Source organism: Gastrolobium bilobum, unplaced genomic scaffold (assembly GCF_033153095.1).
Source record: "Gastrolobium bilobum isolate Gb01-03AN ecotype WA unplaced genomic scaffold, APGP_CSIRO_Gbil_v1 utg47259, whole genome shotgun sequence".
Lineage (NCBI taxonomy): Eukaryota > Viridiplantae > Streptophyta > Magnoliopsida > Fabales > Fabaceae > Gastrolobium > Gastrolobium bilobum.
The window spans coordinates 78,103-91,953 of NW_026900080.1; the positions used below are offsets into that span (position 1 = coordinate 78,103).

The following is a 13,851-nucleotide window of genomic DNA, read 5'->3' on the forward strand; positions in this document are numbered from 1 at the left end:
GTATTGTGTCAACTAATAAAAATCTATTTAAATTATTTTCATAATATAAAGATTATTAAAAACTTATCTAATAATTTAATAAGGTACAGTTCAAGTATAAAAATAAGAAAATATTATATATAATTTCATTGATCTACATATATTTAATAATTTTAATTTATTAAAAATTAAAAATTGATTAATAAATATAATTCAATAAATTATATCTATTAAATGAACATAAATTAATAATTGATATTGAATGTAAAATTTATCATGGGTGTATATTTATTCGGCCCTATTTAATAATCTATATGAATAATATAACTAAAATATTTCATATCTAGACAGAGAACTCTGAAATCTGAATCAAGGGAAAGAAAAGGGAGAGCTCGTGGTTACTAGATGAGGGTGCCCACATTATATCAAATTTCTCCTGTGTCCCAAAGAGAAAGTATTAATAAAACTTATTTTTCTATGTAAGGAAACTGTGCATTTGTGATTTGGTTTGGCTTTTTCTCTCACTTATTTCTCTCTCTCCACTGGGACCTAACTGGGTATATTGTCTCTCTTGACCACAATACATTGTACATACACACAACAAAAACACAGTTGGAGTTTGTTCATCAACTTGGGTTTTGAGACACTGATGATCTTGCTTCCAAATCTCATTGCTTTTATGCACTCATTCTGAGTCTTGGATCTGTGTCTCTCTCTGACAAGGTACTTTTGATTATTCTCTCTCTTTCAATAAAAAATAAAATATTATTTTTTTAAGGTACACCCTTCCGTCTCTTTGATTATTATTATTATTATTATTATTATTATTATTTCGGTTTTTAAATGTGGTTTTTAAAAAAATTGAACTTTGTTACTGCATTCGAGGAAACAAATAATGGGTTGTGTTGCGTTTGATCGCACCTTTGAGATGTTTTCTTGTGTTTCAACAGTGGCACTGAATTGGTTGCATGCAAATGGGTCTTCTTTCTGTTCCCCCCCCCCCCCCCCCCCCTGTTCTTCAATTTGTTTATTGAAAAATTTTGTTTTGATTTCTGGGTATACTTTTTTTTTTTTTCTTATCTTCTGTTTCTCAATTAATTTTTTTGTGTTGAATTTGTCACCCGTCTGTTTTTTTTTTTTTTAATTTATTTATTTTCCCCCTTTTTCAACTTTTATGGGAAAATGGGCTCTGATTTTCTAAGCAAAGGGTTTTGGAGAGGAAGTTCCAAAGGACCTTTTATGGTTTTGGATATGGGGTTTAGGGTTCCAATGGAAATTGAGTTGAGATAGATGTGTCTTTGAGTCTGCATGCAAGGGATCTTTATATTTTGTCTATGAGAATGATAATGGTTTTTATTTGCTTAAATTTCTGGGTGCTTAAATGAAATGTTGTTCTGACTTGTTTACTGGGTTTCATTTTCCTTTCTAATTTCTCCTGTTTCACCCTTGAAGATTCAGTTTTTAAGTTGATTGTGTAATTGTCTCTGGGTTGTTATTTTTTTGTTTTATTCATTTTGTTAAAGGGATTAAAAAGAGAGTTAATGTTATACTAATGTCTCCGTTTTTTGAAATAAATTTTTTGAAAGGAAGATGAAGTTTACCCTGCTGTTAAATAATGGGTTCCTTGAACTGGTTTGAATCCTTTAATTTTACATTTAAAGTTACTATTATCAAAGGACATTGTTGCTCTATCCCTGAGTTATGGATTCAATTCTTCTGTCCCATTTTTCTGTTCTGACCCCTAATTAAAAATGAACAATTACAACAATAACAATTAAATCCTTTTCACACTAGGTGGAGTCTGCCATATGGATCAAATGTGCCATTTGTTATGTCAAAAACCAAGTTTTCAGAATGGGTATTTAGATCAAGGCAAGATTCAATACTTTTTTTAATGTTTTCTCTTATGAATCGTTTGGTTGAGGAGAAATTTTATGAATAATAGGGAAATGTTATACATAGGGAAATGGTAGGAAAGTGAGATAGATAAGAAAATGTAAAAAAAAGTTGTTTGGTTGGAAACAATTTTACCGGAGAAATTAGGTAACTTTTATGAAATCTATGTTTGGTTGTAGGTAAAATATAGATGAGAAAACAAGTTGGTTTTACGAAAATAACCCTGTATTTAAATTTTTTTGACGGTGGCAAACAGGGTTGGCAAACCACGAAAACTTTTTATTTTTTTTGGTTCTTTGCTTTATCCTGGCATTCAACAGACAAAAGAATGCACAATCTTCGCATGCAAAATAGTGCTCTCAAGAATACAGAGTTTTGTTTTGTGTTTTCAATATCTTTCTTGGTCACTGTACAATTGTTCATATAGCATATTGTTCCCCCATCATCAGCTTATATTACAGAACAATCAAAACACATCATGCTCTATTACATCCTGGGTCATTGATCTTTTCACTTCACACAAAGCATCTGGAATAAATACCAGCTTAACACCCTCCTTCCATGCTCAGTTATCACTGTTTTTGGACCCAACAGTACGAATTGGAGGGTACGCTTGTCATTAGCGCTCTTGCCCAAGGTCAACATTTAGCTAGCTAACATGCAATACCATATATCAAGAGGGATTATTCGGCCTGCTTTCTCATTCAGATAGACATCCAAATTGTTTAGGTGGCAATCTGATTTAGGTAGCAATATATTCAGAATGTTTAAACCAAACAAAGGCACCCAATTATCCCACTTCTCACTTACCCATCTATCTCAACATTTCCCCCCAACCAAACACACCCTTAGTGTTTTTCTTTGGTCTTTCTTATCGCTCCATCCAATTTACCCTTATTGGGGCCTCTATTGGTCTTCTCCTGACATGTCCAAACCATCATAGGCAAGATTCTGTCATTACAAATAAGGATGATTACATGGATCAAACAACCCCATTTAAAATTGAACAACTTAGAAAAAGAAATAATTGTCCACTAACTGAAAAAGTAGTGCCAACTGAGACTTGTGTTTCTTTGCTTAGTTATCAGGTTGTCAGTTCATATGAACTTTAAGTTGATCAACATAGAAATGCTAATTTCAAATTTTGTATTTGTCAGGTTCTGATTTTGTGGGGCATATGATTGAAAACTTGGATCTGTTGCTTTTAGTCTTTTAGTGGTAAAAAGTTATGAAATATGGAGTGAATTATTAACACTAATAATAGTTTACTGGGGATCCAAACTATGGGGTCTCAAGGTGGTGGTGATAATAATGGAAAACATTCACAGCTCCAGCCATTGGTGCGGGAAAACTCAATGTACAGTCTCACACTTGATGAGGTTCAGAATCAATTAGGTGACTTAGGAAAGCCACTATGTAGTATGAACCTCGATGAGCTTCTAAAAAATATATGGACTGCTGAGTCAAACCAGTCCATTGGTATGGAAATTGAGGGCACAACTCAAGCTAGTGAAGCTGCTCTGCAGCATCAGGCTAGTCTGCCATTAACTAGTGCACTAAGCAAGAAGACAGTTGATGAGGTTTGGAGAGATATCCAACAAAGCACAGATAACAAGGAGAAGAAATTGAGAGAGAGACAGCCTACTTTGGGAGAGATGACATTGGAGGATTTCTTGGTGAAGGCAGGGGTTGTTGCTGACGCGTCTAATAAAAAAAGTACTGGTCCTATAGTTGGTGTTAGCTCAAATGTAGCTGCACAACAGTTTCCTCCACAAGGTCCGTGGATACAATATCCGCAACCTCAATTTCAGCATCCACAACAAAGTTTAATGGGGGTTTATATGCCTAGCCAGAATATAGCACAGCCATTACACATGGGGGCTGGTGCTGCATTGGATGTTCCATATGCAGATGGTCAGGTGGCACTGCCTTCACCTATGATGGGAACCTTGTCAGATACAAAGCGACCTGGGAGAAAACGGGGCACACCAGAGGACATAGTAGAAAAGACTGTTGAGAGGAGGCAGAAGAGGATGATCAAGAATCGGGAATCTGCTGCCCGTTCAAGAGCAAGGAAACAGGTGATCTTTCTCTTTCTTTTGAATGCCAAGTTATCTAAATTCTTATTCTTTAATAAGTATTCTCTTAGTAAAATTCCTTAACCTGAATGATAACTATATACAGGCTTATACAACTGAATTAGAGAACAAAGTCTCACATCTCGAAGAGGAAAACGAAAAACTGAGGAAACAGAAGGTTAGATTCTGCTTTGATGTTCTAGTTTAGTTCCAGTCAAAATGTTGTGTTAATTCAAAGTGCTGAATATACCTTGCAGTCTTGATATTAAGTAATATATCCTTTTCCACTTTGTACATTTTTGGAATAATATATTGACCATCTTAGTTTTATCTTTATATTAATTCTTTACTCTCTTACATCTCATGGTGTGAGGAAACTTCATGTTTTTGTTGTTTTTTATTCACCACCTGAATTATCAATGAGTAACTTAAAATTTTCTTTGAACATGAAATATGTGTTCCTTTCCTGTCTTGTGTGTGCTTTTGTTCACAGTTCAAAGTGCTGTGCAATAAACAGAATTATTTCTTACATGACTTGGGATGTAACAGTGAGGTACTACAAAACAAAAAACCGCAAAATCCGATCCAATTTATTGTAATCAATTAGTTAACATGTTGGTTAACCGTATACTGAAACACGGAAAAAAATCATTGGCTTTACAAGCTATCTATCGGGCTATGAAAAAGATTCAACAAAAGACAGAAACAGATCCACTATCTGTTTTACGTCAAACAATACGTGGAGTAACTCCCAATATAGCAGTAAAAGCTTGAGCTAATGAGCTAGTAGCTTAATTTGCACCGGCCTAAGTCATAAGGGTATGATGATGAGGTTGGAGGTTTGATCCTCCACCAAACCACCTATCCCACTACTTGCACCTCCAATGTGATGAAAAAAATGTTATATGAACACTGTAACAGCTTTTACAGCTTTAGTTTGTAATCTGTATTTGTCTATATAGAATTTTTGAGGCAACACGTTGATGACTTTTCTGAAACTTCTGGTTAATTGGTATGGCACATTAAAAGGAAAAGAGAATTCAATACACGCAGAAAAAACTGATAGTTCTGTAAGTTGGCTGGGAGGTAATATAAGTACAGAAGATTCAAAGGGAGGGGACAAAGGTTACTTTTTGTCTTAACAATTGTCCTTTTTTTTGGGGGGGGGGGGGCAGTGATTGTGGGAGTTAGATTTTTCCTTTTTTCATCCATTTATGTTCTGATTTTACAATGTGTATATGCTTCAGTCAATTCATTTTAAACATTTTTTACACTGACCTCCTCTCAAAAGATTAAAGTAAGGAGTCAGTGTCTTAAATGTCTGGATAAAAAACTCTTGGCTGAAGCTGGATTTGATTGTTGCTTAAAAATATTTTTCGTTGATGTTTTGATGGGCTGATGCAATTGCATGATTGCTGGATTTTTAACTTTTTTTCAATTTTCCCCTATTTTCATTCAAGGGAAAAGCTTCTCTTATTTCCTTCTCAACTTTGCATTGTATTTTGTGTTTTTTTAGGAATTTTGGAGAAACAACTTGTTTCTATGGATGATGGACTGTGGTGGACAGTGTTTCTGTAGAAATCATTTATCTATACATTTTGGGTTGACATTCGACTGGCTGACATTATTGTATGTGCAAGTTGGGAACTCCTTTTGACTATAAAATCTAATTGTTAGACTAAAATAAAGTAGAAAAGGAGCATTGATCAACATGATATCCTCGATACATTTGGTAAAGATTACTTAATACATTTTAAAACTTTGATTCTAGAGTTATTTTTGCTCTCTTTCCTTTACTTTTTTTGTTTTTGTATTTTTATTTGGCTAACTTTTATGAATATTATAATACCTGAGCTGTTCAAATGCAAAGAATTTTGTATTTCTTTGTATTGATTTGAATAAATTACATAAGGAGTATTTATACAAGAAAGAGTCGCTAAGAATGACTCACCGATGACTAATCAATCCTAATCAATCCTAATTAATAGGAAATAAAAACGGAAATATTTGAATCCTGATTTCCTACACTCCCCCTCAAGTTGGGAGGTAAATGTTGATCATTCCCAACTTGCCAATCAAGTCTTCGAATGCTGGACAGTGTAGGCCCTTTGTAAGGATATCTGCAGTCTGCTCTTTGGTAGGAACATACATCATACGCACACTTCCATCATCTAATTTTTCTTTGATGAAGTGGCGATCAACTTCCACGTGCTTTGTTCGATCATGATGCACAGGATTTTGAGCAATGCTGACAGCTGCCTTGTGGTCACAATGGTAGGGAATATGAAATCTTCAACTCTTGAAGAAGTCTTCTCAACCAGATTCCTTCACAAACTCCATGAGCTAAAGCTTGAAATTCTGCTTCAGCACTACTTCTTGCAACCACCGTTTGCTTTTTGCTTCTCCAAGTAACAAGATTTCCCCATACATAGGTGCAATAGCCCGAGGTAAATCTCCTGTCTACTGATGATCCTGCCTAATCTGCATCAGTGTAGATTTCAATCGTCCTTTTATACCCCTTTTTAAAGAATAATCCTCTTCCTGGAGTGTTCTTGAGGTATCTGAGCATCCTATAGACTGCACTAAGATGCTTCTCCTTGGGTGAGTGCATGAATTGACTAACCATACTCACCGCAAAGGCAATGTCAGGACGTGTGTGAGATAAGTAAATTAGTTTGCCAACCAATCTCTGATATTGTTTTTTATCCACCTCATTCCCATCTTCAATACCTATCTTGGTATTAGGTTCCACAGGTGTCTCAGCAGGCTTACACTCTAACATTCCAGTTTCCACCAAAAGATCTAGAACATATTTCTTTTGTGTGAGAGTGATGCCTGTTTTGCTCCTAGCAACTTCCATACCAAGGAAATATTTGAGAGTGCCAAGATCCTTTAATTCAAACTGAGTTGCTAGATACTTCTTCAAGGAGTTCAATTCCTCAATATTGTCACCTGTAAGGACCATGTCATCTACGTACACAATAAGAATAGCAATTTTACCTTCCTTAGAGTGTTTGTGGAAGAGAGTGTGATCAGTCTGTGCTTGAATGAAGCCTCTTCTTTTGACAACTTGTGTGAATTTGTCAAACCATTCTCTAGGAGACTGTTTCAACCCATATAGAGACTTTTTTAGTTTACACACTGATCCATTTCCCTTTTCAAAACCAGGTGGAGGATCCATATAGATTTCTTCATGTAAGTCACCATTTAGGAATGCATTCTTCACATCCAACTGTTGCAGAGGCCAATCTAGGTTGGCAGCAAGCGATAAGAGAACTCGGATGGTATTGACTTTAGCAACTGGAGCAAAAGTCTCATGATAATCTATCCCATGAGTCTGCGTGACCCCCTTTGCAACCAATCTTGCCTTGTATCTGTTGATGCTATTATCTGCATTGAATTTTATTGTAAACACCCATTTGCATCCTACTGTCTGTTTTCCCTTTGGTAGGGTCACCATCTCCCAAGTTCCATTTCTTTCTAAAACATTCATTTCTTCAAAGACAGCATCCCTCCATTTTTGATCATCGAGAGCCTCATGTATATTTCTTGGTATCTTTGTACTATCCAACATAGTATTGAAAGCATGGAACCCTGGGGACAACTTTTCATATGAAATATGATTAGAAATAGGATGAGTAGTACAAGATCGAGTACCTTTTCTGAGAGCAATAGGCAAGTGTAGATCATTTTTATCATGGCACTCAAGCGTTGGGGTGCTAGAACTAGAACATGGTTCAGAATCCTGGCAATGTAGAGGCTTTGGGTTATTTATACTTTCAGGAGGCTTTCGCCTGCTATAAACTTGTCCCCACTTTGAGGAGGCTCCGGATGGTAAGGATTCTGTAGCTCCCCCTGTTTCCAATAGTAGAGGTAATACTGTGGCATCAGTAGGTTCCTATAACTGATCTTCATCTGCTCCTATAGACTCCCTCTGAAGAGAAGTCAAAGGGAAAGAAAGGTTGAGTCTCAGAAAAGGTGACATCCATAGAGACAAAGACCTTACGAAGAGAGGGAGAATAACACTTATAGCCACGTTGAGTAGGAGAATAACCAACAAAGACACACCGGAGAGACTTAGGATCAAGCTTAGACCGTTGATGAGAGGGAATATGGACAAATACAACACAACCAAATAACTTTAGAGGTAGGGAGGAGACGCCTCGGAAGGAAGGGAAGGTGCGGAAAAAACTAGAAAGAGGAGACTGAAATTTGAGAATGCGAGATGGCATTCGATTGATCAAATACGAGGCAGTGAGAACGGCTTCCCCCCAAAGGTATTTAGGAATACTCATAGTGAACATAAGAGCCCAAGCAACTTCAAGGAGATGTCGGTTTTTTCTTTCCGCAACTCCGTTTTGTTGGGGTGTGTCAGGACACGAGCTTTGGTGAAGGATGCCATGTTGGGAAAGATATTCTCCAAGAATAGAGTTAAAATACTCTTTGCCATTATCTGTACGCAGAATTTGTATAGCAGCTTGGAATTGGGTTTGAACCATGGCATGAAATTTTTTAAAAATGGATGTAGCATCTGACTTGTCCTTTATAAGGTATACCCAACAAACTCGAGAATGGTCATCAATGAAGGTAATGAACCATCGAGCACCTGAAATATTCTTTACACGGGATGGACCCCATATGTCACTATGAATTAAAGAAAATGGGGAAGAATCATGGTAAACTTTAGAAGGATAATGAACACGAGTATGTTTGGCAAGTTGACAAATATCACAAGAAAACAAACTAGGACTTTTATCAATAAATAAGTTTGGTAACAACTTCTGAAGATAGTTAAAATTTGGATGGCCTAGCCTACGATGCCACAACATAACATCATTACATGAATCAAAAGGAAATATAGAGTCTTTTTCCACAAAAACAGCTTCATGAGTCACATCCTCCTCACAGTAGTAAAGTCTACCATCCTCTCTAGCACTGCCAATCATCCTCTCCGAGTCCTGTTCCTGAAAAACACAACCACGAGGAGAGAATTTAGCAAAACAATGCAACTCAGAAGTCAGCTTGCTTATGGAAATGAGATTACAAGCCAGAGAAGGAACATAAAGAACTGATGTTAAATTAATCAGCTCAGAAAGTTTGATGGTTCCGTGTCCTGCAATCTGGGAAAAATTGCCATCGGCGATCTTGACCCGAGAGGGTTCAGAGTATGGAATGTATGAACAAAACAAGCTCGGATTACCTGTCATATGGTCAGAGGCTCCAGAATCAAGGATCCAATGATTTTGACTATCAACATGGAAAGCTGTACCTTGCTGGGCCACATTACTAGTGGCCTTAAGAGGTTGAGTCAAAAGTCTCTGAAGTTGTTCAAACTGAGTTTTGCTAAGAAAAACACCATCAGAGTCAGAGGATGCATGAGGCTCATCAATCTTGTCATCAGTAGAGACCTGATATGCACGACCTTTATTCTGTCCTTTTGGCTTCCAATTTGCAGGTTTCCTGTGGATTTCCCAACATTTCTCACGGTTATGACCAATTTTATTGCAGTGGGTGCACCATGGACGACCATCCCGTTTTGATTCTCCAGAGGAACGGTCAAAGGTACGTTTGGCAGCCAATGCAGACTTATCATCAGACTTATCAATTGACTCATTTTCTCCCAGCATAACTCTCTGTCTACTTGCTTCTCTACGAACTTCAGCAAAGACATTAGCAAGTGAGGGTAACGGTCGTTGCCCCAATATTCGACCACGAACCTCATCAAGATCTCGGTTGAGGCCAGCAAGAAAATCATAAAGTCGTTCCTTCTCCAAGTGTTTTTTAAACTGGGTATTCGCTTCCAATCCTTTAAGATCGGATGCATAATAAAGATCTAGTTCCTGCCATAAATTTGTTAGTGCAGTAAAATATTCAGTAATAGTCATACCCCTTTGACAAAATTCTCTCAACTTATTTCTCAGTTCAAAGACTTGAGAGGTATTCTCCAGATCTGAATAATTTTGTTGAACAACATCCCAAATCTCCTTGGCAGTATCGAAGAACAAATAGGTTTGGCCAATTTGTGGTTCCATGGAATTAGTCAGTCATGCCATTACCAAGGAATTATTAATCTCCCAATTTTCATAATCAGGAGAATCCTCAGCAGGTTTCTTAATTTTTCCCTTAAGATAACCCATCTTACCTTTTGCACGGATCACCAACTTAACATATTGAAACCATTGCAGAAAATTTTTACCGTTCAACCAATGACTATTAATCTGCATACCTAAGTTGTCTCCAGAGGACTGAGTATTGGGAACAGATGAGGAAGCAGAAGAACGCTCTGAGGAAGACATGAAGGAAGAGAGAAGACTTGACCGTGGATGAAAAAATCAAGTTTTTATTTTTTTCAGATCTGACCTCTGGAACAAGAAGGGGAGACGCCGGAGAGAGGTTCTGTGCAAGTCGCGGCGGAAAAAGACGCCAGGAAGGTGGTGCGTGGAGCTCGCGTGCCGGAGGCTGGCTGCGCGTGTGACAGCGCGTGCGGTGGCTGACGGTGATGGGTCAAGTGGCGTTCAACTCGTCGGAGCCTTCTGAGTCAAATGGTCACTTCACTTTCTTGATTGGAGGTCTGTAGATAAGGTTTCTGGGTTTGGACAGAGTTGAGGAGGTGTTTTTGATGATGTTTGGATGGTATTTCAGCCTTGAAGATGGCTGATTTAGGGTAGGAACCAACCCGCTCTTGATACCATAAAGAATTTTGTATTTCTTTGTATTGATTTGAATAAATTACATAAGGAGTATTTATACAAGAAAGAGTCGCTAAGAATGACTCAGCGATGACTAATCAATCCTAATCAATCAATCATAATCAATCCTAATCAATCAATCATAATCAATCATAATTAATAGGAAATAAAAACGGAAATATTTGAATCCTGATTTCCTACAAAATGAGTGTGTCTGGATAAGGATTATGATACTTGTAGTTTGTAAAGAACTAATTCAACCCAAAAGCTTAAGCTGATGGGTGAGGTTACATTAATGGTTTTATATATCTCTAACACGCTCCCTCACAAGAGAGACTATTGGACTTGAAAGGTGGAGGAAACATCAGGCCCAATCTTCCTGTGCTAAGAAATTCCACAAAGAAAATGGGGGGCGGCGAGGATCGAACCCGGGACACCGAAGTTCTGATACTATGTAAAGAATCAATTTAACTTTTAAGTTTTTGGGTTTGGGTTGAGGATTCATTTTTTTTGTTTGGAGGAGAAAACTGTTGTTTATATATCACTAACATAGTTCTTCTGAGTTTGAGGATTCATTTTACTCTAATAAACATTTTTTTTGGGGGGGGGGGGGGGGGGGGGGGGGGGGGGGGGGGGTAGACACTTCATCTTTGTTGACTGTTTACATTAATTCATGGAACAATAAAAATTGGCTTCTTTAGGAGCAAAAGGAGGAAGAAGGTTGGAGAGAGCTTCTTTTCATTAAGCTTGATTTTTAGTAGGGATCACTTGGAAGTCTTATAACATTAGTGAACTTTGTTGAATTATTTCTAAGTCACTATTGCTATCTTGATGTCATGTATTTGCATCTGTCCTGTGTCTCGGCTCTAGCTTGTACAGATATATTAAAGAAGATTTGTTCAGAAGAATATTTGAGTCAGGTTCAATTGTTGTGATAAATTCACAGAAATGAACGAGTAAAATCTGGCACAACTCGTGTTAGATATAAAATCATTCACGAGCCTTTACTTAATTGCTTAAGCTTTTAGAAGACTTGGTCACATGATATCAGAGCTTTTATGACCAATTGGTCGGGAGTTTAATCCTTGTCGCCCTCATTTTTTTAAATAAAAATGTTGAATTTCAACACAAGGTAGGGGAACCTATCTGTTGTTCATGCTAAGCCCAATGGACCCTTGTGTTAGGTGTGTTAGATATAAAACCAATTACAATCCTTCACCTACCACGTTAAGTTCTTGCGAGTCGGTGCTATTGTCAAAATGTCCTACCTCATGACACTTTAGCTTCTTAGAGCGTCAATAGTTGCTATCCTACACAGTTATGTGTCTTGAACTATAGAATTTTCTCCTGTTCCATGTATTTTTGGTTTCTCTTGGATTGGCTGATATGATTATTTATTTTCATTTGTTAGCTTTGCATTCCTCACTACCTCTCCCACAATGGAAGTAATTGGTAAGGAGATTATGAAAGGTTCTACTTATAGATTATAAATCCTTAATACGGGCTGTCTTGCTCCTATAAAAAAGTGTCCACATGACAATTTAGCTTCTTAGAGCACCATTAATTGCCATCCTATGTAGTTAATGCTTTCATGACTGAAGTTTGCATCTTGAACTATATGCCTAGGATTTTTTTCTGCTCCATGTAATTTGGTTTCTTGGGGATTGGTTGATGACTTGATGTGATTGTTTACTTTCATTTTTTTAAGCTTTGCATTCTTCACTCCCTCTCCTACAATGGAAGTAATTGGTAAGAAGATCATGAAAGGTTCTCCTTACAGATTATAAATCCTTGATACGCTTGTGATAATAAAAAAAAAAAAAACTTGTTAATTAATCTTGTTGCGTGCATTTAATTGGTGCCCATGATCATCTTTACCTATTCAAATCATGGGAATGAATGTATCTTAACTAGTCTCTGATGCATGCTTACTTCCTTCTTCCTTATTCATTAGACTAGTTTATTAATTTTTCTCCTTAACTTGCAGGAGCTAGAGAACATGTGGTCCTGTGCTCCACCTCCTGAACCTAGATATCAGATTCGCCGAACAACATCGGCTTCATTCTGACATCTATACCTGTAAGTGGAGGTTTGTAGATATGAGCATCAAGGGATGCTCCTTCTATTTTAATGTGAGTTGGTAACTATCTTCTGGTTTCTCAGGAATAGCTATTTGATGCATTGCATCCAATGGCTTATTTTTTGTTATTAGGTCCGTTTAATTATAACACCTCAGTGAAATCCTTGTGGTAAAAATTTCCTGGGGAATATTATAGTTTACCATTCATTATATAGCCTTTTTAATCTTCATGGGTTGGGTATAGTATGAAATCTTGGGGATGGCATGCTTGTTGGGTCTTGAAAATTTTTAAGCTATGGGAAAATAAAGCTGCTTTTAAAAGGATTTTTTTTTTTTTAATTTCTCCACCGGTTCATCGATTGATCCACTGATCAAGCCGGATAGGACAATAAGGGCAACAAAGTTTTCCTTATCATTTTTAACACATGCTTATCGAGGACTCTAATCCAATTTGATCTGAATCAATCGACTTTATCGAGAAAGACTACTTTTTTTAGGCCAGGAGGTTGCTTCAGGACCCCACAATAACAACAAAGAGTGTGCTAAACTATTAGGAACTTGCCAATCCATGAGTATACCATGAAGTTAACACACTCCAACCAATTCCCAAAAGATATAAATTTGTATCAAATTAGAACTAGTAACCAATCCCAACATTGCAGTATTAAAAAAACCCATATAAGCAAAAAATCTCAAATAACTCGAGATCATTAATTAAGTTGGAATAATTTCATGTCAGTTGATTCACATGGTTGGTGGTAAAAAAAAATTATGAACATCCATTTACTAAACTCTAATTTTTCAAGCCTTTTTCTACTCCATTTTCCATTTAGTTAGTGTCCAAAATACTGCATTTATTTTGTTAAATTTAAGGAGACATACATGTAATTACTCTACAAAATTTGAAAGGGCAGTGAAAAATAATATTTCCCACAGCCAAGGCATTTATGTTGTAATTTACTTATGATCATGGAGAAGATCTTAATTAAGTTCATAGAGATGATAACTATACCAAAAATAACCGTAAGTAGTTCTATATTCTTTGAGCAATGTCGTGTGTTCAATACTTTGGTTAGAACCAATGTTATAAAAATCGGACCGATCCGGTCGGGTCGACTCGGAAACCAGT

At 36.8% G+C, this 13,851-nt stretch overlaps 1 protein-coding gene across 2 annotated transcripts; it reads left to right on the forward strand.

The window, feature by feature from the left end:
* Window positions 1–493: 493 nt before the first annotated feature.
* LOC133295235 (ABSCISIC ACID-INSENSITIVE 5-like protein 2) lies at window positions 494–12,996 on the forward strand. 2 transcript variants are annotated; one of them, XM_061494034.1, is made up of 4 exons: window positions 494–702; window positions 3,033–3,956; window positions 4,060–4,131; window positions 12,630–12,996. In XM_061494034.1, exons 2-4 carry the CDS (start codon window positions 3,159–3,161, stop codon window positions 12,708–12,710), a joined length of 951 nt encoding a protein of 316 aa, XP_061350018.1. In that variant the 5' UTR covers window positions 494–702; window positions 3,033–3,158; the 3' UTR covers window positions 12,711–12,996. The 2 variants fall into 2 exon arrangements, with proteins under 2 accessions (XP_061350018.1, XP_061350019.1); XM_061494035.1 differs by having other exon boundaries at window positions 3,172–3,956.
* Window positions 12,997–13,851: the final 855 nt, after the last annotated feature.